This window comes from Fundulus heteroclitus, chromosome 23 (genome assembly GCF_011125445.2).
Source record: "Fundulus heteroclitus isolate FHET01 chromosome 23, MU-UCD_Fhet_4.1, whole genome shotgun sequence".
In the NCBI taxonomy this organism is placed as follows: Eukaryota; Metazoa; Chordata; class Actinopteri; order Cyprinodontiformes; family Fundulidae; genus Fundulus; species Fundulus heteroclitus.
In genome coordinates, this window is record NC_046383.1 from 19,033,275 (window position 1) to 19,057,772 (window position 24,498).

General features: G+C 41.7%; 1 protein-coding gene across 2 annotated transcripts; it reads left to right on the forward strand.

The window, feature by feature from the left end:
* Positions 1-854: 854 nt before the first annotated feature.
* Positions 855-24,040, forward strand: clcf1 (cardiotrophin-like cytokine factor 1). 2 transcript variants are annotated; one of them, XM_012871871.3, is made up of 3 exons: positions 855-1,561; positions 17,451-17,602; positions 19,734-24,040. In XM_012871871.3, exons 1-3 carry the CDS (start codon positions 1,543-1,545, stop codon positions 21,003-21,005), a joined length of 1,443 nt encoding a protein of 480 aa, XP_012727325.2. In that variant the 5' UTR covers positions 855-1,542; the 3' UTR covers positions 21,006-24,040. The 2 variants fall into 2 exon arrangements, with proteins under 2 accessions (XP_012727325.2, XP_035983015.1); XM_036127122.1 differs by lacking the exon at positions 855-1,561 and adding an exon at positions 13,099-13,242.
* Positions 24,041-24,498: the final 458 nt, after the last annotated feature.

The following is a 24,498-nucleotide window of genomic DNA, read 5'->3' on the forward strand; positions in this document are numbered from 1 at the left end:
ATCTGACGTCGCCGGATTTAAGTATATTTGTCTAAACGTGAAGAAAATAGATAAGAATGAAAACAAAAATTATTATACATTATTTTAGAATTGGAGATTTTCTTACGCATCTGTTATATTTTTGATCACTAAATATTAAGGAACATTTTATCAATAATTTCTGATTTGAGATTTTTGTTTTATTTAACGAAATTTCTATGCACTGATTCTCGCACTGTTGCGGAATCTGGGGGTTTGCTTGCTGGTGCGCATTCACACCTAGGACAGATTACACCCGCCAATTAATTTATCTAAAATAGGTAAAATCTTGACAAAATGAATGTTTTTAGACGGCGGAAGGTTTTACGCACTAGCCGGAGAGAAAGCCCTCATGCGCGGGGATTAGGGATTCGAACCTATAGTTCTTGCTGTGAGGCAACAGAGACACAAACTGCACCATAGTACAGACTATGCAGCCAGTCTCTGGCTTTTCTTAAAAAAATAAAATAAAAATAAGAATAAACAAATAAATAAAGACTTTTGTTAGCATATTTTATTGTTTCCTTTGTTTATTTTAAATTGCATTTAAAATATAAGTTTAAATATTTCAATGCGTTTCAATCTTTGTATTCATTTATCTATTTTGGATAGAGAAGTCAGTTTTACATTGATAAGCCACTTATTTTAATACTTAATAATGCCAATTTTAAAAAAGTAGAAAAAACACAAATAATTTAATGGCAATGTTAGTTTATTTTTATTTATTTATTTATTTTTGCTGTAAAATGATTACACTCAGTCATCGTTATAATAACAATTCGCGTAATTAGAGAAATAAAATTATGAATCGTTTCATTTTTATTAGCATAGTCAGCCAGAATTTTGCTAAAATAAAACCCTCAATATTTATCTCCTGAATCCATCCAATTTAGCGAGGTCACTGCGGTAATTCCGTGTTTCCTTGCGCTGTCGGATTTACCGGGTCCTCTTGGCCCGAGGTGAGCCGATCCGGGCGGACCCGCCGGTTGATCAAAGTGCCGCGGATGAAAGATCAAACGGCGGCGCTCGGGCTGCGCTCGCCGGGATGACGAGCGGATGAGAGGCAGGAATGAGTTGTGACAAGTCCCGTGGTTCCGCGGCTCTGTCAAACTGGTGCGTCAACGCCGGTGAATCACCGAGGTAGGAGGAGGAGGAGGAGGAAGAGGAGGATAACGAGGGAAGAAGAGGAGACAGAGATGGAAAAGGAGGGCAGGAATATGGGAGAAAAAGAGGAGGAGGAGGAGGAATAGGCTCCTACAAAAAGGCTCCGCCGTCATTCAGTCTGTCACACGGACCACACAAGTTAGCGAGAAAGTCCTGAGAAAGGTTCATCACGTCGTGGGTAGATTTTTATTCCAACTAGATCCACATTTAAAGACTGAGCGAGGACATCACCTGTTGGCTGTTTCCCGTTTTTTTCTCTCTCTCTCTTTCAAAGTTGAGCCAAGATCTCAAGTTAAATAAAAAAGAAATTGGGATTTTTTTTCCCCATCCTGAAGAACGGAATAAAGAGAGCTGGAGATAATGAGAGTCTTCTGTGGAGGTGAGAACATTTCTGTTTGATCGGTGAGCTGTAAAAAAATAACTTTGATGTCGGTTCAAGTCCTCCGAAATGCTTGACTCCTTTATTTGTTCAGGATTTATCGACTTGCAAATTGGCTCTAAATGCAGGTGCGTCTCTAGAAAGTCGTGTAAGGGGGCGGGGCTAACACTGTAAAGGTTACAGCAGAATGTATTTATCCCTATGCAGTGGGAAAAGAAAAGAAAAATCTTGAAAAATCAGCTGATTTGTTAGAGGAAGTTTATTTTTGTTTAGTCCCACAAGACTGACTGGCTATGATTTTAAAATATGTAAAAAAAAAAAAAGAAAACTGCACTAAATTCTGACCTAGTATTGGAGTGAGTGACAAACGTTCAAAAAAGGGCACAAAAGTACTGCAAAAAAAAAAAAAGCTGTTGTAATAAATAAATAGCTGAAGCACCTCTGGTCCCTTCCTCTTTCAAATTTGTATTCAACGCTCCCGTCTTTGGTCACACCGCAGACGAAATGAATGCTGCAGCTAAGCTCCACAAACCTAAATTTAACGACAAGTTTAATAAAAAAAAAAAAGCGAATCAAAGTGATCAGTTCTACATGTTAACTGCTAATATTTCTCCTTTTTCATTGTATTTTATTGTCATTATGGGCATGAAAACTAATTGATTTGTCCTTTCTAAAACCAAAGGGTGCCCCAGAAAATGTTCAAAGGGGGATGGCAAGATGGGGGGGAGTAGGATCCCCAGCTTATTAATGAATGTTTAAACTCATTTATTTATCAATTTTAAATTGATAATAATTAAGAAGAATAACAGTAATGTAACAATAATTTATATCCAATGTACATAGAAATAAATTGGCCCCCCGGAACCCCCCCTTGGTGGCGCCACTGCTAAAAGAAAAAATACTGACACAGAATGAAGAAATCCAATTAAACACTGAATGGATCAAATAAAGCTAAAGACAACTACGTTCAGGGTGAAAGTTGTCGGTTTGAAAACGCAACGAAAGCAACAGAACACCAAAAAAGTTCAGGGAAACTAGTCAAAAGTTGCACATGTGACTGAGGTTGGAGGGGGTCAGAGCAGCCAAAGCCCCCCTGTCTAGTTAACTGTCACCGATATGAGAAAGTACATGATTCACTTTAGTCAGGGTGTGAGAGGACACACACACACACACACACACACACACACACATGCACACTTTCCCTACTAGGGATAACCGGCCGGCTGCTGCTCCTCGTCTATATGAGAAGGAAGGAAAAAGTTCAAGAAGGAGGAGAATCTGTGCCGTAATTGTGCATTAGACGCCTTTTTCTCTTTAAATTCTTCATTTGGCCCATCTGGGTGGCCAGACGGCGGAAAAGCAGTAAACCATCAGCAAATTGAGTAAAGCTTTAAAAGGTTAATAAATAAAATTAAAAAAATCTCTGCAGCTTCCTTTGACACTCGGAGCAAATAAATACACAGGAACACGTTGCCTTTTGACACTCAGAGCATTTGTCTCTTCAGGTACAACCACATCTGACGCTGAACAGCTCCTTTTCTGCCTGATGCTGCTGCTGCTGCACACACTCTCACACAGTAAAAGAAGAAAAAAAAAAAACTGCAGGGAGGCTCGCATTAGACGCGGTGTGTTTCAGATAAAACCTTTAGTGTGTCTTGGATCAGCGAGCTCCAATCAGAGGAAACAAAGGAAGCAGAAGAGACAGACAGAGAGGGAGAGAGAGACGTGGAAAAAAAAAAAGAAGAAGAAGAAGGATAAACTGAACCCCTTCACATCTTCTGATTCGCTCAGGACAATTCTTCACGGTGCATACATGTCAGGAGGGTTTGTGGAGCGAGGAGGTTGTGTGTGTGTGTGTGTGTGTGTGTGTGTGTGTGTGTGTGTGTGTGTGTGTGTGTGTGTGAGGGACAGGAAGGAGAGACAGATAAAAGGAGAGGGGAAAACTGGCTGCAGAGGGGTTAATTCAGTGCAGATTGACAGAAGTTAGGAGCACCCAGAGGGGAGGGGAGAGGAGGGGAGAGGGGAGGCTGATATAAAATGAGTCGGTCACGCTTTGAACAGTTACACATGCTGTTTACATTTTTCCCAAATTAACATGGCCCCTCGCTTCAGAAAAACGCTCCCTCCCCTCCACCTTTTCCTCTTCCTCCTCTTCCTCCTCCTCCTCCTCCTCCCCCTCTACCCTCCCAGACTCTAACATATCCTTTCCTGCTCGAAACCTAAGAGATTTAGCTCACAACAAGAAATGGAAAGGTTTTATTCATTCATATTCATATGCCTTTGCTACTGTCAGGACTATTTGGTATTATTAGATTAAAATTCAGATCCTATAACCCACACACACACACAAACACACACAAATGATAGAATAGCTGACAGAACGAATAAAATAAATTACAGCGTAAAAGCAGAAGGGTGGAATTCAGTTTGTGAAGATGAGAAAAGGAAGAGGCAGACGAGATGTTCGTTCTCTCCATTTCAGGAGTCCAAGTCCAAAAAAGTTCTCTTTCACATTTCGATTTGAAAAAAAATATATAAACGTTCTGGTCCAGAAAAGCTTAGAGCTTGAACTAAACTGTGTCTCGGCATCATCTCAACAACTGCCAACCGACCTGCTAAAAATAACACAAAACGCACCTTCAGCCACAACTGAGTAGTTGTGTAGGGATTTTTATTAAAGATGCTACGATGTGGATCATTTTAGTCGCTAACAAACTGTAAAATCACAGGTGTGTACTGAAGTACGAGTTCTCACTGCAGAATGTTTTTTTTTTACAAAATACAAAGTTTTACAACGAAGAAAAGCGCAGAGAAGAAGAAAAAAAAATCTACCTTTTGCGTATTTAGGGTTGATGACAGATTCCAGGTTTCATAATGTCCGATTTTTTCCCCCTGAAATCCGTGTTCATATATATGGTTCAAAGCTTTTGCTGCAGATGCACAGAATACAAGTAAACACATTTCATGGAGAGTTTAGCTAAGAAAAATGGAATAAAAGAGGGAAAACATGAAGGAACTCTGAATGCGCCTTTTGTGATGTCACCAGAGGCATGTGTGCACGGACGCCTGTTTTTTTTTGGAGGGCAGATTTTGTCCGGAATAATTAAAGTTGTATGACTGAAAAGCAAATGGATAAAAATAAAACAAACATAACATGCTGTTCTGTAGATGACAAATTATGTTCAATGCGAGTTTGATTGATTTTACAGAAAAGCGCAGCTGGTAGCTTTAAAGTTCGGGCCGCAGCTGCGAACATCAAAAATGCTGACCTCACAATGGTTTCACTCAGCAGCAGCAGCTTCCTTCAGGTTTCTACTGTTCAGCTTTACAGAGCTGTGTCCAAATCCCTCACATTTCACATATTTGATCCAGACTCACCGAGGCGGGCGTCTCCTGAGGCAGCGCCGCTGATTAAACTCCAAAGTTGCTTAACTGCAAGTGTCCGTTTACAAAGGAGGATAATATAACTGTATGATAGCACTGAATATTTCAAATTTCTTTAATAATAATATGATTACACTTCACTCTCCAAGCAAACTGCTCAGAGAAAACGTTTACCTAGAAGAATAGATGCCACAGCAGAATTGAATCAGAAAAATGAAGCGATGCAATTTAAAGCAAACGTCTCAATCTCAGGTTTACGTTTTTGTGGTGAACTTTGATTTTATCTGCAGATTAAATGTTGTCCAAGAACACCAATCGTGTTTAGTGTGGTCTTGACAAAAAAAATGGTAAATGTTGTATAAAAAAGAGGATTATTTTTTCTTCAATGGCATTTAAAGCTATTTTGAGAACAGATGACTCATAGTGTTGGTGTAAATGGAGTTAACAAAAGAACATGAACAAGTATAAGAAAAAAAAAAGGCAGAGAGGGCCACATAAGGAAACTATTTCTGTTATAAACACATTTTGTAAAGGAACTTCCAAGAATGCAACTTGTGGCTTTTCAGCTTTGGCACCGAAAAAAAAAAAAAAAAAAAAAATCCAAGAAGCTGCAAATTTCAAAGAATATCACAAGGAGCAGGTAGAGTGCCTCGCAGAAATGTACATATTCCTTAAACATTTTCTAATTTTGTGGCGTTTTTATACTTTTGGTGGATTTTATTGCTTTTTTTTTGATAGATCAAAACAAAGGAAACAATAATTGTAAATAGGAAGGAAATCTATACCGTTTTAAAGAGTTTTAACAAATAAAAATCCAAATAGTGTGAGATGCATATGCAGTCAGACCCCTGAGCCGATACGTTATAGGACCACCTTGTGCTGCGATGACAACTGCAAGTCTTTTGGGGGTGTGGCTCTGACAGTTTTACACACTGAGAGGGGGAAAGATTTTGCCCTTCCCTCTTTATAAATTAGCTCAATCTCAGTAAGTATACGAACACCAATTTTCAACTCTTACCTTCGATTCTCGACTAGATTTGGTTCTGGGTTAGACTGCATGGGTCAGACTAACGCTTCTAACCCAGTGTAGCTCTGTTCAAGGTTATAGTCCTGCTAGAAGATGAACCTCTGCCTCAGTCTTCCACAGCCTCAAACAGGAAACCCAACTGTATCTAGCTCCCCGTCCGTCCGCTTAGACCATCTTCCACCACCCTGCTGAAGAAAAGCATCCCCAGAGCATGATGCTGCCGCCACCATGTATCACAGTGGGCACGGTGTGTTCAGGATTTACACAATTTCACATTACTTTCCTTTAAACCCTTCTAAATAGCTTGCAGTTTGTGACTGAGACTTGACAACATCATGGAAAAAAGTTTGCAGGGTGTGATTACTTTTCACTGCACCATAGGCTTTCAGGCCGATTGTCTTATTGATAAAAGTATTTTGAGCTATATAAAAAAATAACTTTTTGTGCATACTGTGTACAATTGTTATATATGCTGGGTAAACAGCATATCTATCTATCTATCTATCTATCTATCTATCTATCTATCTATCTATCTATCTATCTATCTATCTATCTATCTATCTATCTATCTATCTATCTATCTATCTATCTATCTATCTATCTATCTATCTATCTATCTATCTATCTATCTTTCTCTGTCTCTCTCTCTGTCTCTCTCTCTCTCTCTCTCTATCTATCTCTCTCTCTTTCTCTCTCTCTCTCTCTCTCTCTCTCTCTCTCTCTCTATATATATATATATATATATATATATATATATATATATACATATATATATATATATATATATATATATATATATATATATATATATATATATATATATATATATATATATATATATAAAACAATACATTATGCAATGTATTGCCTATACACTTACATGTACAGGCCACATTTTCATTATTATTACTACAGGTGTTATCCATCATATGATCATGATATATCAATGTAGTTGCAGACATATCAACTGTTGTGTTTGTAATCATTCTGCTAATTGGAGGCCTTCTGCATTCGGCTGGTTACACTAGATTTTATTTAGGAGTATCAAAGTAAAGGGATACTTACTAAATATGCATGCTACACTTGTTTTTATATTTTTTATTAGTAAAACAATATAATTTGAAACCCGTGAAGCCTTATATTTTTATTGTGTTTTTTTATTGTGAAGATTGTGTTAATTTCAAAGAAAAATACATTAAATCACTTTAAAGCTCTCTAAAGCAGTGATTGAAAAACGGAAAAGGTTTGCTTTTCCTGGTGTGGGTCACGGACCCCGATTAGGAGGTTTTAGGAAGCGTCAAAAACTGGAAGACGGGAATGAATGGCACCGATGTAGGAAAATGAGTGAAGCTAATTTACAAAATAAGGGGGGCAAACAGGGGGAAGGGAGGAGAGTCTGATGTCTCAGGCAGATTTGGAGAAAAGACTGGGACGGATGAGGCGACAGTGAAATCAAGAACAAACACAGCAATAAAAAAAAAGAAAACGACAGGAACGTACCGATTTAAAAAAATAAGATGGGCTTATAAGGTGAAGAGGGAGACAGACCGCGAGGCGAAAGCGGAAACAAAGCAGAGGACGCAGCGTTTTACGACATCGAGAAACTGAGTTTCTGGGAATAAACATAATTTTTTTTTATAGGATCTCTTTTATTGCACTGTTTTCTGTTGCTCTTGAATTCGGATCACTGATCTCTCTGTGAGTGTGTCCATTGTTTGGGGGGGTTTTATGAGTAAAGTCTGACAAAGAAATGTCCAGGGAGAAGCGAATGGAAAAGTACACCGATTAGTGCCTGCATGTCGATTCTTTGATGCATTTTAGCTGCAGTGATGCCTTTGGATGCATGGATTTGCTGTAGGGTGCACACTCTGCATGCATGTGTGTGTGTGTGTGTGTGTGTGTGTGTGTGTGTGTTGAGTTAGCAAAGGAATGCACGCTTGATTGAGGACAGGCTGCACATAAATCTGGCCTTTAACTGTACGCAGACCCACAGCACTGACCCCGAGCCCACATGTGTCTGTCCTTTTCGCCTGCGCCTCTGTCCCTTCGCATCAGCGTCCTCATGAGTCTCTGTGCCTCTTATCATTCAGCTCTCAGGAAAGCGCCGTGGCAGAAGAAGAAAACACCGAGCTCCAAAAAAAACGACTTTACAATCTCTTAAACGACATGCAGACGGGCAAGCAGCTCGTCTGACTTTGGCTCGGATGAGTCGTTCCCCAGGGGGCAGAGTGAGCCTCCAGCTGCCACGTTAGCTGCGTGACAATAATTATGTAAATCAGAACGGAGGATGGGTGTGATTTCTGGGGGGGGGGGGGGGGAGTTATCGTCTAAGCACGGCGTTCCTATCTGGAAAGGATTGTGCAAAAGTCTTAAACCTCCACCTACTTCTTTCCGTTTTGGGTTCAAGCCCCAGACTTCCTTGAAATTCGGTTTATCGACCCCGGTGTTTTTTTTTTTTGGTTTTTTTTCTTACTCGCCCTTGAACTTTGGCCACGTTTCACTTGTTTTCAGTCAAGTCATTTTCAGGCCAGCCTGATGATTTTTTCAGACCGATGTTTTGGTTTGTTTGCTAAGGCACTTAACTCTGACCTATGACTCACGCAGGCATGAAAAAGTCAGACTCCTTGCAGGCTAAATATGAGGCAAACGCGGGGTGACTCAGGCCGTTTGACAGTCATCTTTAACTCACACAGTTAAGGATGACTGTCACGTACCGCGCAAAGACCGGTGGGCGGAAAACGAAAACTATTTTGACCTCCTTTCTAACTCCCATCCGTGAGTTGAACGGACGTATTTAGCGGCACAGTGGTCCAGGCTTGAATCTGATACGCGGGACTGAAACATGCTAAACGTGTCGTGCGTGTGTTTGCAAAGAACCGTGTTTTTATCCGGCGTTTGCCTGTGACATGAGGTACGCTGGAGCTTGCCGGTCTCTGTAGTTTGGAAACATTTTTGTTTAGCGTCTCTGAGACTGGAAGTTGTGACCAGGGCTTTGCTCCGCAGCCGGTTTTGATACGGTTCCGACGAAGATCCAGATTCTAGGTGGAGTTTTGATCGACTTCAACGCAGTTTTGTCCCCCCAGTTTTTGTGTTTTTCCAATCCTCACCCACACCATTCTAGTCACACAGTTCTCGTGTGGGCTGTGAGCTCCTGTAGATCTCGTTCGTCTTTGTTTCTTCGCCTTGTTTTTGATCCAAAATGACGGCTAAACTAAATTTAGTAAACATGATTCAGAGCTCATATTTATTTTATAGCGGCTGATTCTCCTATCAGGTAGTCTACGCTTTTAAGTTTTCAAAATGTCCTGCATAAGATGACCAAGTCTATGGTTATATCACCTGAACTGCTGCCACTGTTAAAACTAAAAGCGCTTTGGTCAGTCGTATTTCAGACTTATATAATATGAATGAAAACAAGGTGTTCTCAGCATGAAAGGGTAATGCCTCAGGGCGGTAAAGGCCTTCAGTGAGAGCGAATAAAAAGAAAGGCCTGCATTCTTGATCTGCACAGTGGGAGTAATATTTTAGGAGCTGACAACGTTTCGATCTCACTTGAATCTTTTTTTCAGCTCAAATGTTTCAATAGTAAAAGAGGGATTTACACGGACCGTTCCCCATTTATCTTTGTTATAAACTGTTAGAATTTGCCCTTTCACCACATTTTTTGGCTTTTGCCCCAGTTTCTTGCCACCGCGTCTTTAATGCAAAGTTTCTGTAACATTAGGCTGACCACAATCCCGGCTTTCAAAAACACTTCTGCTCTTAATCTTGCTTCCACTTCTTAATCCTCTTACTTGTCAGTGTTTGTCTGGCTCTACGAGTCCCTGTCTCCTCTAGAACTTGCACCATCCTTACGTTTTTAGCCGTATTTCATGGTGTACATTTTGTTTGTGTGTTTACTTTATTTCCAAGTATTTTCAATGGTAAGAAATTGAAATAATGGCAGCTTTTTGTTTTACTGTCTTCACTGAAACGTTATATGACTCATGTCCCTCAATAGTAAATGACTTTGTTAAATCTTTCCAGGGATCGGTATAGGAGACACTCCCTTTTGCATAAAAAAGACAAATGAATTATAAACAACTAAAAAGTAACCTCAAGCCTAATCTTTTCTGTAGCAGAACTATTTATTTAGTGTTGTTGTTTGTTTATTTGCCTATTGATTTGCGTCTCTCGGAGATTGGAGATGAAATGAAATATCTTTCCTACAGATTTGTTGCTGTGCAATTGCTTCTTTCAGGCTGTCAAATGTTTCTGACATGTCTGACTTTAAATCTCCTCCACGCTAAACTTTAAAGTTAGAGGTTTTGCTTTCACTGTAATACGATTTCAGTCTGTCACGAGAGCATTTTATGGAGTTTTAGATTTCTTTTGTCCAGTGTGAGTGGGTGGATTTACTCTTTTTTTTATATAATTCAGTTGAACGGGAACTTTTCAGAAAGTTTTTTTTTTACACTGTTTAAAAAGACAAACTTCTTTTCACACTTAGACATTAATTTAGACTAAACTTTTCTTATCGTAGGTCAAGTTTTTTGCTAAACACTAGAATTGTCAAAGATATTTTTTTAAAAGTACTTTCTTTAAATTCTGAAGTTTACATAATGTTTTGTGTATTTACTATTATTGTCTTGAAAACTCGTATCATTTTGGGTCTCCTTTTACGAGCTTCTCACAATGGTTTAAGAATTTCGGCTCATTCCCCCAGACAGAACGGCTGTAACTGGGTCAGGTAAGATGCCTTGTTCATGCTCCTCCTATTAGCTCTGCTCACACATTTTCTGTGGGACTGAGATCAGGGCATTGTGATGGCCAACCCAAAACACTGACAGTGTTCATCTTATGGCATTTTGCGAATAATCTGGCAGTATGATCACGATCATTGTCCATTTGGGAGACCCACTTGTGCCTTACCAAGAAACTTGTTTGATTTTCTTTTATCTTGCTGCATTTCCACAAAATATTTTTTCCTTATGATGATATCTATTTGGTGAACTGAACCAGTCCGTCCTGCAGGGAAAACCCTACGATGCAGCTGTACTTCACCGTTTGGAAAGGGTTTTCTGGGGCTCGCAAACCTTTTTCATTTCCTCAAAATGCAACAATGGTCAAAATGCCTATGGGCCCTGTTTGCACGACAATGATCCACTGAAAACGAGACTTTTGTTTGGTTTCTGTTTACACAGCAGCGTACAATCTGCTTTTACAGGGCTGCAGGAGAAACTTGAAAATGGTGTAATTCTCACGTCGCGCCACTAGTGGTGCTGTGTTCGTTAAAACTTAACATGCACATGATGCGTACTTAAAGCCGCTTCAACTAATAAACCTTCGAGACGGCAGAGAATAAAGTTTTTCTAGAGACAGACAGTGAGGTTTAACTATTGCTTAGGTGCCTTTGAAAAATGTCCATGCCCAGCCGTTATATTCAGAAAAGTCTGCAGCCAAAACAGTAGTCTGCTATCTTTTTCTTCTTCTTCCTCTGTGGTTTTAAAAAATTGCGGGCAGCTGTAATGTTGTTCTTGTGCATTAACCTTGGCCGATGTCTGTCCCTGTTTTCAAACAGTGACATTGTTGGAGTAAACATTCACCGCTGTCGTGGAAATGAACAGTGCAAACACAACCAAACTTCCATTTTCACCAGAAAACGTTGCCCTGTAAACAGAGACTGAGTACCTTCATTTTATTTTCATATACGCCACAGGACACGTGATTCAGGAAATGAAGGTGTCGCTGAGTGCATTTGCAAACTGGTTTTTATGTTGCTTAATGCCTATGTCAGTGCAGGACTTCTTTCACTGGAGACAACGACATCCTTTCACCACCTTCAGTCAGCATCTTCACAGCAGGGAGCGTTGATTTTCTTCTGTACAGATACTTGATAGCAAAAAATGTTCATCTCTTGAAATCATAACCTGTCCTCTTGTGATAGCCGGACATTGCCATGGTGCTTCTACTTCTGTGTAATTATTGAAACAGATGAAGGATGAGTTCATCCGAGGAAGCTGGATGTTTTAAGGCGTTGCTTTAAACTACATCCACAGATGTGCCTTGAATTGACTTTGAATGTTGTGACGAACCTATCATAGGCCTGCAAAGCCATTAAACCCCTATCTGAGCTTTCCCAAAGAGTTTAAATGCTTAGTAATCTCGGTGTATGTAAACTTCTGACTCTTGAAAGTTATCAAAGCCTCCCTAAAAAAAAACTTTCGTATTCTGGCATTTGAGAAATACAAATAATTTTGTTTTCATCTCTGGCTTAAAACTAAAGGTTCAGGCTGATGTGAGAAAAATGTGTGTTCTTAGTGGTTGGAAATATCTGGTTTCACTGTGCGACTACAGCGTTACCTGGTTTTGTTCTCTGCTGCAGTTTCTCTACAGCAGCAGAATCAAAGCATGTAGCAAATTTAGGTCTGGAAAACACAGCTTGGGCTCGTTTACGGAGTAAATCCAGTCTCCAAATTTATACCCGGATCATGACAATCTACTTTAGCCCTCCTAATCAATGTCACATGGGAAACAATAAACATAAATTTCGGCGGTGATTAACAACATCTTCCGTGCACGTACGTTATGTTTTCTCTCTGTTTGGGAGCCCTTTCAAGTGGTTAGAGTGATGGAGGGCAACCTTTTTTTGGCAGCCACTTTTTCCTGGAGCAGACCGGTTGCATTTACTTGCGCATGGTTTTCCCACCGTACCGAATTCTCTTTAAGTGCTTGTCTGAAACCTCAAATGGCGGTGCACGTTGTTAAAGATGACATACCAGCGCCTTCGGATGGAAGTGGTACAACATCCACAAACACTGGTTTGCCAAAACACCGTCTGGGGTGCAAAGCATGCCGCCCTACGAGGGTCTTTTTGCCCCCCCAAACCTATCGCCGGGTGCCCCAGAGCTCAACTCTGAACTCCAACCCTGTGGTGATGTTTAATTTAAACCTATTTGGGGGCTCAGAAGCTGTGCATGTTCGGGTTTTTTTTTTCTCTCCTGTTCTGCAGATGGCAGCCAGACTCCAGAGTGCCACATCTGACGTTGCACCAGCGAACAGACCCGAGCTAAAAAATATGATGTGCTGTGAATAACTAGTGCTCCCATCTGTGTGTGTTTGTGTGTGTGTGTGTGTGCAGCTCAGATGTGTGTGCGCGTACTGTAGGATGCACAGACGCGGGTCATGGTCAGCCGACGGAGGGTTACCCTGCGTGTTGTTGTAATGCAATCCTCCCACGGAGAATGTTCTGGTTTCATCCCTGCCCTGCGGAGAGTGCTTACACTGCCAGGTACACGCAGTCGGCCTCGAAACCCCCGCAGGGCTCGCCTTGAAGTCTGCCTATACGCCGACTCTACTGTAGTTACTCAATCTAATATTATGTAACGACAACACCGCTCCGAGTCTGAATTATCTCAGTTTACTCGCCCACAAAGGGGGGGCTGTTTTGAGCCGCAGCAGAGGTCGCCTCCATACATGTCGGAGCTCAATCAAAACAACAAGATCCTTTCGCGTCTGGCAATCATCTCCCGAGCATCTGGCAGCAGACGAAAGGAGCCAGTCAGTTTGGGCTGATTTTTTTTTTTTGTTTGTTAACCAGGAAGATTATTCCTTCCTCTCCCCAGGACTCGTTTTCTTTGCTACCTGTTTATGCCTTTTTTTAATGCAACCTACTTACCTTCAGGCTGGTTCACGGGGAGTCACTGATGTTGTGGTGAATTCATTTTATTTTATTTTTGGTGTGGGGTGGTGGTAATGGAGGATGCTCGGCGGCACCAGGAGCTCCAAATGTGCCGCTGAAAGATGCGCGTTGCCTCTGACAGGCGATGAGGCTTTTGCAGTTGGGGAGAACGGAGGAGGCTCGGCTGGCAGGGGCCGCCCTGGTTGACTGATTTCGAGGTGTGTGTCTGTGTGGGAACATGTGAGAGCTGCATGGCTAGACCTCAGTAATTTAGATAATAGTCTGGGGGAGTTTTTTTTTTTTTTTCTTTAACGCTGTCGACAGCTGAAGGTTAGCAGGTAGAGGAAGCATTAGCAGCTATATTACATCTGTGCCTCCAGATGAGCAGTGAAGGAGCTGTTTGTTCAGGTTTTGTCCATGTCAGCGCACTGACAGGCGTTTCTAATCCTGTTTTAATTTGAAAACTGCCAGTTTCCCAATCTGTCATTCAATCTGCCAGCAAAGCCCATTTAACAAATATGTTTTGAAGCGAGGTCGGTCCTGCTGGGTGGCTTGCCTTACCTTGGGAAATACGTGTCATCGCTGTGACTTCGTCTTTATTATCGCAATTTGTAACAAGTGGATTTGTGCTGCCAATTTGTTCCCTTTCTAATTACTTCTCAGGCTCTGTTAGTAGCATGTGAAACAAAAATATGTGTGTGCATGTTTTCCTATTAAATACAGTGCCTTGCAAAGGTATTCATACGTCTTTTTTCACATTTTGTCATGTTATAGACGTCATTTGTATTTTATCAGGATTTAACGTAGGTGATCAACACAAAGGGGTTAATACTTACAAAACTGATAATAATGGTTTTCATCATTAATTACAAATAAAAAGTCGTGGCCTGTGAGTCCACTTTACTCTGTCGCTCTAAAATGAAATCAATCCTGTAAAAACAATTTGCTTTTATGTTGTATAATCTCAGTATGAGTCCAGCTGTTTTTTTTTTTTTTTGTTTTTTTTGAGAACATAATGAACAAACAGCATCAAAAGGACCAAGAAACCTGGCAGAAATAAGTCTGCAGATAAGTTTAAAGCAGGATTATGTTATAAAACAGTTTCCAAGTCTTGGGAAGCTCAGAGTTACCATTGTGCTCTTGACTGCTTCTGGTTATAAAGATTTTCTTACACAGCCTCCCTTTAAAAGAGAATGTTGAAACAACTTAAATGAATTGCTCCAATTGGTATCAAGTAATTAAATTAAGTTTTAACCTATTTTTTTGTACAATGGTTTAACTTGTCAACTTATAATCTAAATACAATAAACTTAATTCAATCACTTTCAATCGCTTAAAGCAATTTTCTTCTTTTTTTGAGGGTGGACAGCCATGCCTTGGTTTGCCGCTGTTCTGACCTCCATCCATTTTCAGAGGGATGGAGCTGTGCTAATCCTAAATGTAGGATTCATAGCTCAGGTATGAGGACCTGTTGAATGAACTATTAGTTTTTGCGGTCCACAAATCTGACCTGAAGCTGCTGTTGAAAGAAAGACACAAAAGGTCCATCGTTGGTCAGTTTTGCCATGATAAATAACATGATAACATGATAAAGACGTTGCTCTCCTCGGATGAGAGCAAAAAGCAAACTTTGCCGCTGCAGCAATGTGCTACGTGTGGCATGAAAGTAACTCAACGTGAGTGCACCATCCCTGCTGCGACTCATGGTGGAAACATTGTGCTCTGGAGATGCTTGACTTCAGCAGGGTGAGAAAAGCTGATGAGAGTAGATGTGAAGATAAATTCAGCAAAAAAGAAATGAAAAAAAAAACTGGCAGCTCTTGGGGAAAAAAATGGCTAGAGGCTGCAAAATCCTTTTTCAGTGGGACTATGACCTTAAAAGTAAAGCCAGAGCTACAGTATAAGTGCTTATAGGAGGCATGTGTATGTGCTAAAATGTCCCAGCCAAAGTCCAGAAGTAAATCAAGTTAGCAACCTTCTCTTTCTATCAAATCCGCCCGAGCTTGAGCTATTTTTATAAAACAGCAAACAGTGAAACATGGTGGTGGAAACATCATGCTGCGGGGGACGCTTTTCTGCAGGACAGGCTTCAGAGTGGATGGGAAGAGACGGATGAAGCTAAATTATGGGAAAGAAAACGAGACAGAGGTGGAGAGTTTCCCCTTCCAAGCAGGACAACAAACCTAAACAGCTGAACGGTCCGCACAAAGGGCTGTGCATTTTTGTCCGTTGACTAGTATAGCATACATAAGCACGGCGAGTATCTGCCCAACCCTATTTGGGAGTTGGTACCGATACGGCAAATGTGAGAGGCTGAGTCAGAGGGGAAACGCATTGGCTGTTTAAGGTCATTTCTCCATTCAGCGAGCCCAACGGCGCGTTAAAGCTAAATGTTTTGAAAGATGTCAGAGCGATTTCACTTTAGGTCTCCCGTTCTTCTTGTGGGGTCCCTGGTGGAGGGTGAAGGAAAGCAAAGGGAGGGAGCAGGAGAGCTAATCAGGGTTAATTGGATGCTGTTTTCTCTTTTCTTTTTTTTTTTATAACCTGAGGCAGAAAGGCAATTGAGGAGAAACTGTGGTGGGAGACGGAGGAAGGCTTAAGTACACTGTGACTAATTTAGATGGAGAAAGGGCTTGAATTGGTGGGGCAACAGGAGGGCTGACTGAGGTGTGCCCGAGTCTGACGGAGAAGACGCGTTGCACAATGCACTTTTTTTTTCACACCTAATGAACGGCAGCGTGAATCACGGCTTTCTGTCTGGGCAACGGGAGGATGAAAGGGAGCACCGAGAGGATGGGAAAGGATGCCAGCGTGCAGGGAGAGCAAGAAGTGCTGTGTCTGGAGAAATTTAGCAGAGAAAAAGAGTGAAAGCATCCGAAGGAGAGGCGGACGTACACCAAGTCCCTCGCTGTCGGAAAAAAAAACGACCTTTTAGCAACGATTTTCTCTGTTTGAAACCAGAAATCCGGGCTCTAAAAGCTTTCTGGTGTTACAGCCCCACCTTCCTCTGATCTCTGAGCTCCTCTCTCTTTTCCCCCAAAGACACACAGCGCCGCTGTATACATTCACGGCAACGCAGAGTTAATCCACGCATGAGATGTCGACTGCAAACACTCGCCCGAGCACTGACGACGTAACCTAAAACACCTACACAAACAGGCAAAAACCTAAACAAGACGTTCGCGGCAAACGCGCCGGCCAATGCAAACACGTCCATGTTTGTGATGGTAAAGGAAGCCACATGTCTTCGCGAACATACGTGTGAGCATGTGTGGAAACCCTGAACAAAGAGCCAATTTGTCCGACTGTCTAGATCTATTAAGCGAGGTTTTATTTAAAGCCTGCGCAAACCTCCTACAGCCAAAGACGTCTATATTTTAAACTGGAAATGGAAAAAAAAGGCTTCCTTGGCGGTGCCGGATAACTCTGACCCCGGCATTGGTGCAAACAGACGGGCTCATCGCCACAAAAGATGCAAAGAAATAAACCTGAATGTGTTTTTTTTTTGTTTCTTTTTTTACATTCCAGGAAACAGGGTGATGGGGAAATCTGGAAACTGCTGCTGAATGTTATTTTTGATCAATTTAGTCATTAAATTTATTACAAAAGTCCGCTTCCAATATAAATAATCACAAATCATATGAGAAAACCAGAGCTGAAAAAAATTCGGCCTCTTTGTTTTCATAACAAATAGCTGTTGCTGTTCGTGCCAACACTTTGGACACCTAAGACGTGTACGTCATTGTAGAAACATCTCTAATTGCCTGAGTCTTAATCAGCCTTTAATATTTTGCCCCCCCCCCCCTTCCCCCCAACAGATGGCCAGCTGCTCACGGTGCTGCTGGCAGCTTCCCTGGCAGCGGCTGTGGATCCGTCCCACAACCTGGCCAGCGAGAGAAGTTCCATCGAAAGCACATACGAGCTGACCAAATACCTGGAGTACCAGCTCAAGGAAATCAAAGACGTATATGTGAGTAACCGCTTCTCTACACTGACGCACAGGGAAATAACAAAAAGCTGACTTTTTTACGAAACATGGACTTTAATTTCAGCAGACGTAGTGGTGATTTGGCAAAGGCATGCCTACCAGCAGCAGGAATCCCTTTAAACTACGTGTACCTAAATTATTTTCCTTTTAAAATTAATCAGAACGTCCCGAAACTTTTAATCAGTTGGCCGATCCTTGACTCCTTGCTTCTCTGGGGTATAATTATGATGTGACACAGACGTCAATTTTGCCTTGCTCTAAAAAATGGGTAAAACAAGACAACATGACATTCAAGTAAAGCAGATGCTGATATTCATTAGTCGGGGATTGTTCTTACTTTTGGCACCTTCTTCTGACTATTGATTGACTATTGAGCCGATGGGACAAGTGAATTTCTCCAACGTCAGATCAATAAAGCCTATCTTATCTTATCTTATCTACAAGGAAAAAAGCCATTCACATAAACTTACATTTGTATACAATCGGAGGAATAATGATAAAAAAAAATCAAACTGCCTGACACGTTTCCACCACACAGTCCTGGGGTTTTTCGAGGCTCCAAAACTGCCGTTAAATGCTTTCTATAAACCACTTTTTGGGGGATATTGACAATATAAAGCCTTTTTTTTTTCTTACCTTCACAAACATAAAAGTGTAAGTTTGCTAAAAATCTACTGGAACTTAAACTCGATCTATGTGCTTTGGCCAGACTATTTGGAACAAACCTTTTCACGTGGGTTTGGTTTGAAACAAGCTCTTCCTGATTGCTGTTAAGTATGGTGGAGGATCTGTGATGCTGAGGGCTTGTTTTGCTTCCCAAGACCCAAATAAACATTGTTAGAGTTCACAGTATAATAAACTCCTTAAAGTACCAGGACATCATAGAAACTGAACACGTGTGGCCACTGGGTCTTTCAGCAGAACAGTAACCCGAAACGTGGGGAAAATCGGTACTGAGATGGTTTAGGAATCACAAAATCGACAGTCTTCCACCTGCAGATCGAAATCATATTAAAAAAATCTATGGGTTGGTTATTTAGCTGCTATTCTTCTCATGCAAAAGACCACTAAGCACTTTCCAAATTGAATTGTGTTAATTTCTAATTTGGTCTGAAGATTTCTTTGTTTTGAACCTACAAAGCAAATATCTCTTTAAAAGTATTTGTATCTGTGTACTAAGAGATTTAATTTGGCTTATTTTCTCTCCAGTGCGCTTACTTGCACCTTTTCTTGTTATTATTATAGTTTCGAAGAATTTTCCCACAGCGTTCTGATGCTTGAAGCGTGTAATCTACTTTTAACCGAGGGAAGAAAAAAAAAACATCAAATAGAGATGTTGTTTTCTTTATACTCCAAATGTTGCTGCAGCTTTGCCTGCCTCACAAGGCCTTATTTTCCTAATTAATTTGCTGCGATATGGGAATGTGTCAGCAGAGCTCTGTTAACCCAAATCTGGCAGATTTTTTATTCAAACACTGTGGTTAACCCAGCTGTTTTGTAACTTTGTTGGGAGAGAAAACAAAGTCACCATCACTCGTCGCTTCGTTTAAGCTCCTGTTCTGCTTGTTTTTTGTGTATTTTGAGCAGTGTTCACGTTTATTCTCGGAGAAGTGACTGAGTTGTTCACTTTTTGTTTTTTACGGTTCGAATGGGGTTATTTCATATTGCGTGAGCTGCCAGTGTCTAGTTCGCTTAATCACAAATGCACTTTCTATTTTACAAATGTAACAATGTGAAATCAGCTCTTCTTGCCATAGACTAGCTAACATTTTAATTCAATTCAATTCAATTCAATTCAATTTTATTTATATAGCGCCAAATCATGAAACATGTCATCTCAAGGCACTTTACAAAATCAAGTTCAATCATATTATACAGATTGGGTCAGATTATACAGATTTGTCAAAATGTCCTATGTAAGGAAACCAGTTGATTGCATCAAAGTCCAGACAAGCAGCATTCACTCCTGGGGAACCGTAGAGCCACAGGGAGAGTCGTCTGCATTGTCCATGGCTTTGCTGCAATCCCATACTGAGCAAGCATGAAGCGACAGTGGGAAGAAAAACTCCCCATTTAAACATCTATTCCTCTCTTGTGTCCTCTCTTATTCCAGCTGACATATCTGGGCCCGCCGTTCAACGAGAAAGACTTCTCCCCTCCTCGGCCCAACAGTACGGCTCTGACTCTCCCGAGTGCCGCCACCCGACTGGAGCTGTGGCACGGCCTGGAGAACCAAGCCCGCCTCGCACAGAACCAGCGGGCCTACTCTATCCTGCTGGCTGCTGTCAGGGAGCTGGCCCGCTCCACTCTCTGCCCTTCCCTCAAAACATCTCTGCTGCACTTTTGCACCGGTCTGGATGGACTGCTGGGCTCCATTTCCGCACTGATGAACTCCCTCGGTTACTCGTCTCCCCTTCAAGCCGCCGCCGGGGAGCTGCAATACTCGCAGAGGGGGAGCGGGGGCAACCGACCGGCTCCGCTCATGAGCCAGAGCCTGTACAGATCCAGAGCCGGATCAAGGACGGAGCCCGGTCAGCGTGGCGGCCAGAGAAGGAGTCGGATAAAGATGATCGGAGGAGAGAGGGACGACAGCGACCCGATGAGTAGAAGACGAGGGAGAACAGGGAAGAGAGCGGAGGCCGCCGTGGCTGCAGGGCGGAGTGGCGGGCTGAGAGAGAAGGGGAGAGGAGAACGGGTGAGAAGAGAGGAGAGAGACGATCAAATAGAGACCGTAGAGGAGGTGCAGGAGCTAAGAGGAGAGGTGGAAAGCTGGGGAAGAAGGAGACGGTTGTTGAGCATAGAAGAGAATGAAGATGAGAAGGACGGGGAGCCTAAAATCAGGGTTGAAGTGTCGTATGTGGGCGCCAGAGAAACCGTGCGCCATCAAGAGACAAACAGCAATCAGTACAGCTTCAGTCTGAACCCAGATCACAGAGAAACCCTCAGAGAAGACGGCTTAATTTTAGAAACTAACAGGCGATCCGTTTCGAAGGAGGAAAAGAACGCAGACATGGACTCGGCCTCCTCTTCCTCCTTGCACCGGTACCACCGGCGTCCTCGCTCTCTCCTCTACCCCACCCTCCAACCTCCCCTCTCTACTCTCTCCCTCCTGTACCAGTTTGGCGTGAGCGAGGAGCACACCCTTCTTCCCCAGCCCATGCCACTCTCCTTACAGCGGGGCACCTCCCTTCTCTCCCCTCCGCTGAGTCCGCTGCTCTCCTCGTCCACCTCCTCGTCCACCTCCTCGTCGCTCCTGCCAGCGCGGCCGACCATGAACGATTTTGCAAGGAAGGTGGAGGGCTTCTGGATCCTGCGAGAGCTGCAGAGCTGGTTGTGGAGATCGGCCAAGGACTTCAACCGTCTCAAGAAGAGACTCCGAGGCTGAGACGTCCGGGGGCGGGACAGGACAAGGAGACAAAGACTCATAAAAGTACAGCAAGGCGGAAATCTATTGTTTTCACAAAAAGTCTGAGAGGAAGCAAACCGAGATCTCTAAGCACATTACCCCATCGATACTGAACACATCCATTCATCCCGTACTGGAATCAGTGGATAAAGGACTTTTTTTGGCTGGTCACCAGTCCTGCTACTGGAACATGCAGCACACAAAGCCATGAGAGGACTGTTCCGACCGCACATAGGAGGTCATTGAGATAAACTCACTGAGACTGGGTCTGAGTTACCGGACTTCACAGCTCATAGATCAACAGGAAAACCGCTGTAGGTGGTGGTTAGGCTCGAACAACACAGACGTTGCCGCTCACTCCGGCCGGGCTGAGCGGCAACGAGACAGACAGTGGAGCCATTGAGCAGATGCTGATTCAGTGACCTCACATGTGTGAATCAGCAAACATTCATTTTTTATAAAAGGAAGAAGAAAAAATTATGAATGGGCAAAAGACAAGAGAGGAGGAAAAATGCCCGAAGGGAGGATGGAGGCAACGGGGAGGCATGAGTCAGGGAGTGATTGCTGGTACTAACCAGCAGAGGGGTATTGCTGAGTAATTGTTGAGGAAATGGTAATTTACTGTAACCCTACAACAGAGTTACACATACGATCCAGGCAGAGCGGTAAAAACGCCTTTTTTTTTTTCCTGCTGCTTTAGGTTTGGTGCTTCAATCTTCTCAGATATCACCACTCTTCATAATCTTTACAATTTCTGAGCCTAAAAATCAAAATTATATTAAAATATTTTTGCAGCGTTGCTACTTTGTATTTTAACACAGTAGAAACACTTTCCCCACAATCACATTTGTGCTATCAATGGAAAAATAAATAAATACTGCTTTCTATTGGCCCCAGAGAGTATGTAGAGAAAACACAAAGAACGATGGTTGTATTTATCATGAAAGAGGCAATGGCCCATTACCATGACACTATGAGGCTTTTAAAGGAGATGGATCCATAGGACAATCCAGATCCCATCTTACTTCCATTTGTCACTTATCACAGAGCCTGTTTATGAACACAAGAAAGGCAAACAATTTGATAACTCATGGAGGATTTCCATGTACAAAAGTTTCTCTCATTTCAAATTTTGTGCAGTTTCAGAACACAGCCAGCGCTTAAGGTACCCAAAGCTCAGGCACTGATACCATTGGTGAGGAAGAATGTAATTTCCTCACCATCAGACGGAAGGACCTGGCGATGAGTTACCTGTCGAGCTAACAAGGTGCACTTGTTGCTAATGCTGGAGACGAACCCCACAGATAATGCACAGAGTAATAACAAGTCTTTTATTTGTCTGCCATCTGACTTACAACTTTGGTTTTTGCTGGGATCTCAACTTCAATATACATAACTCTTATACTCATTATCTGATGTAAAAAAACCTGGATATACAATATTCTTACACAGCAGTTGTGCTTAGCATAGGCCCTAATGGAGAAGTGCACAACAAAGTGACATCACAATCCTATTTACTATGTCTTTATATGTTTAGCTGCCATATTGGATTTTAACGCAAGGGAAGCCTTCCATTTGAGTTCTGGTGGATTTTTCTATCCTGGATTTCTGATTTCTGAGTACTAATAGAAGGCCGTATAAAGTACACCAACAATTTAGCTTAGCTTAGCTTAGCTTAGCTTGTAACGAGCACCAGCAGCTTAGCTTAGTATTAAAAGGGGACACAGGCCAGTATTAAACATAGACGTGGAATATATTTCTACAAAACAGATAAACTAAATTTTAGCACTCTTTTTAATTTGTTCACTCTAGATTTTTAGAAAACTAGTAAAGATTTCAGTTTCCAGCCGTTAGCCAATTAGCTAACCAGAATCCAACACAAAGCGCCTTTAAAATGTGCAATTTCGCAAATGGTTGAGACTTAAATCACATTTAATATTTAATGTACAGAAACACCTACATCGCTTTGAACCCAAAACCTGTAATATTTATTTATAGTTTATCATTTAACCATCGTACAGAAGGTGCTAGCAGAATCGATTAGCTAAATAGACAGTATTAGGCTAGCTTTTGCCTCGCTTCTTTTACTTATATCATTGTTTCTGTGGCTATTTGCATACACTGTGTTAACGGACCAAAGTTGACCCAATTGTGTATTCTGCAAAATTGGCAATATCTTGCTTACATAGATACTACGTAAGGATACAGGACGTAGTGATGTAAGTGAAAGCTTTCAATAAAAGAATAAAAAAAAAAAAAGGTGATAAAACCTTAAAGGCAAAGTTTGAAAACAGAGCAAAACTCAAGCTTTCACCAGTTAACTGCCATGCATGCAACTAAACTTGCAACTTACATAATTTCTATTTGTAAAAAAAAAAAAAAAACTACACAAAAACAGGTAAAGTGGTGACTTGTTTAAGTCAATGCATCAAACCAATTACGAACATTAATATTATTAATATAACGTGTTAAATTAACCTATTTGTACCTGTGCACCATTTCAACTGTTTCCTAAATGTGCACCATAACGGCATTTCAGTAAATTCTTCTCCATTTTGCCCCGTAGCACATTCAAGTTTACACAGCTAAAGTATTTAAGCCATATGCTGGAAGGAAAAACTATGAAGTAAATCAGTGAACTCAATGCCACATGCCTGCATCTAGCCTTCAGATTGGATCACTTAGGACACATGTTTGCGCCAGGTGTTATGACAGCAAGTTCAAGAAATACTCGCCACTCTGATATTCCCTTTTCAAAATGTTGAAGTAATGCTGTATGTTGGCTTCACATTCCTAAACTCAAAGCACTCCGAGCTTTCCCTCCAAGCAAGTTAAAACACTTTGTTTTCAGAATGAATTTGTCGTCATGAGATTGAAATGTGTGCTGTCATGGCCAAAGGTTATGGATCATATTGCCATTATTTATTGAACACGTTTTTCTTTATTTATTTTTCCCTGTGTGATAATACTGTATTGTAACTTGAGAGAGAATAAATACTAGGTTTTGTACACAGCGTGGTGTCATTGGTCATTTGGGATGCAGTTATGAGAGAACTGGACTCTGAGGTCTGGGCGTGTTTTGAAAAACAAAGCTTAGTTCCCATTTGTGGTTAAAAAAAGGCGGGGTGGGGGTTGGGGGGGTTAACAGAGGTTTTATTTGTCTGTCCTTGTGAAAATTTACGACCTTTTCCTTTTCATCTCTCCCTTCCCGTCTCCTAGTTGCACCATCCCGCCTCCCATTTTACTTTCCTTTCTCGTACCACGATCTCACGAAGCTCGTCTTCCCCCGACTCCAATGGTAGAAAAAAAAAAAAAAAAAAAACTTTTGCCATACCCCTAACAGACCACACAAGCACAGGTACAAACACACCTTTTCCTAATCCGACCAACAGCCCGGCTGCCTTGTTGTGTCTGTTTTAATGCCGCCACTCGGCTCGCTTCTGTCACCACCTCTGCCTCTTATCGTTTTTGC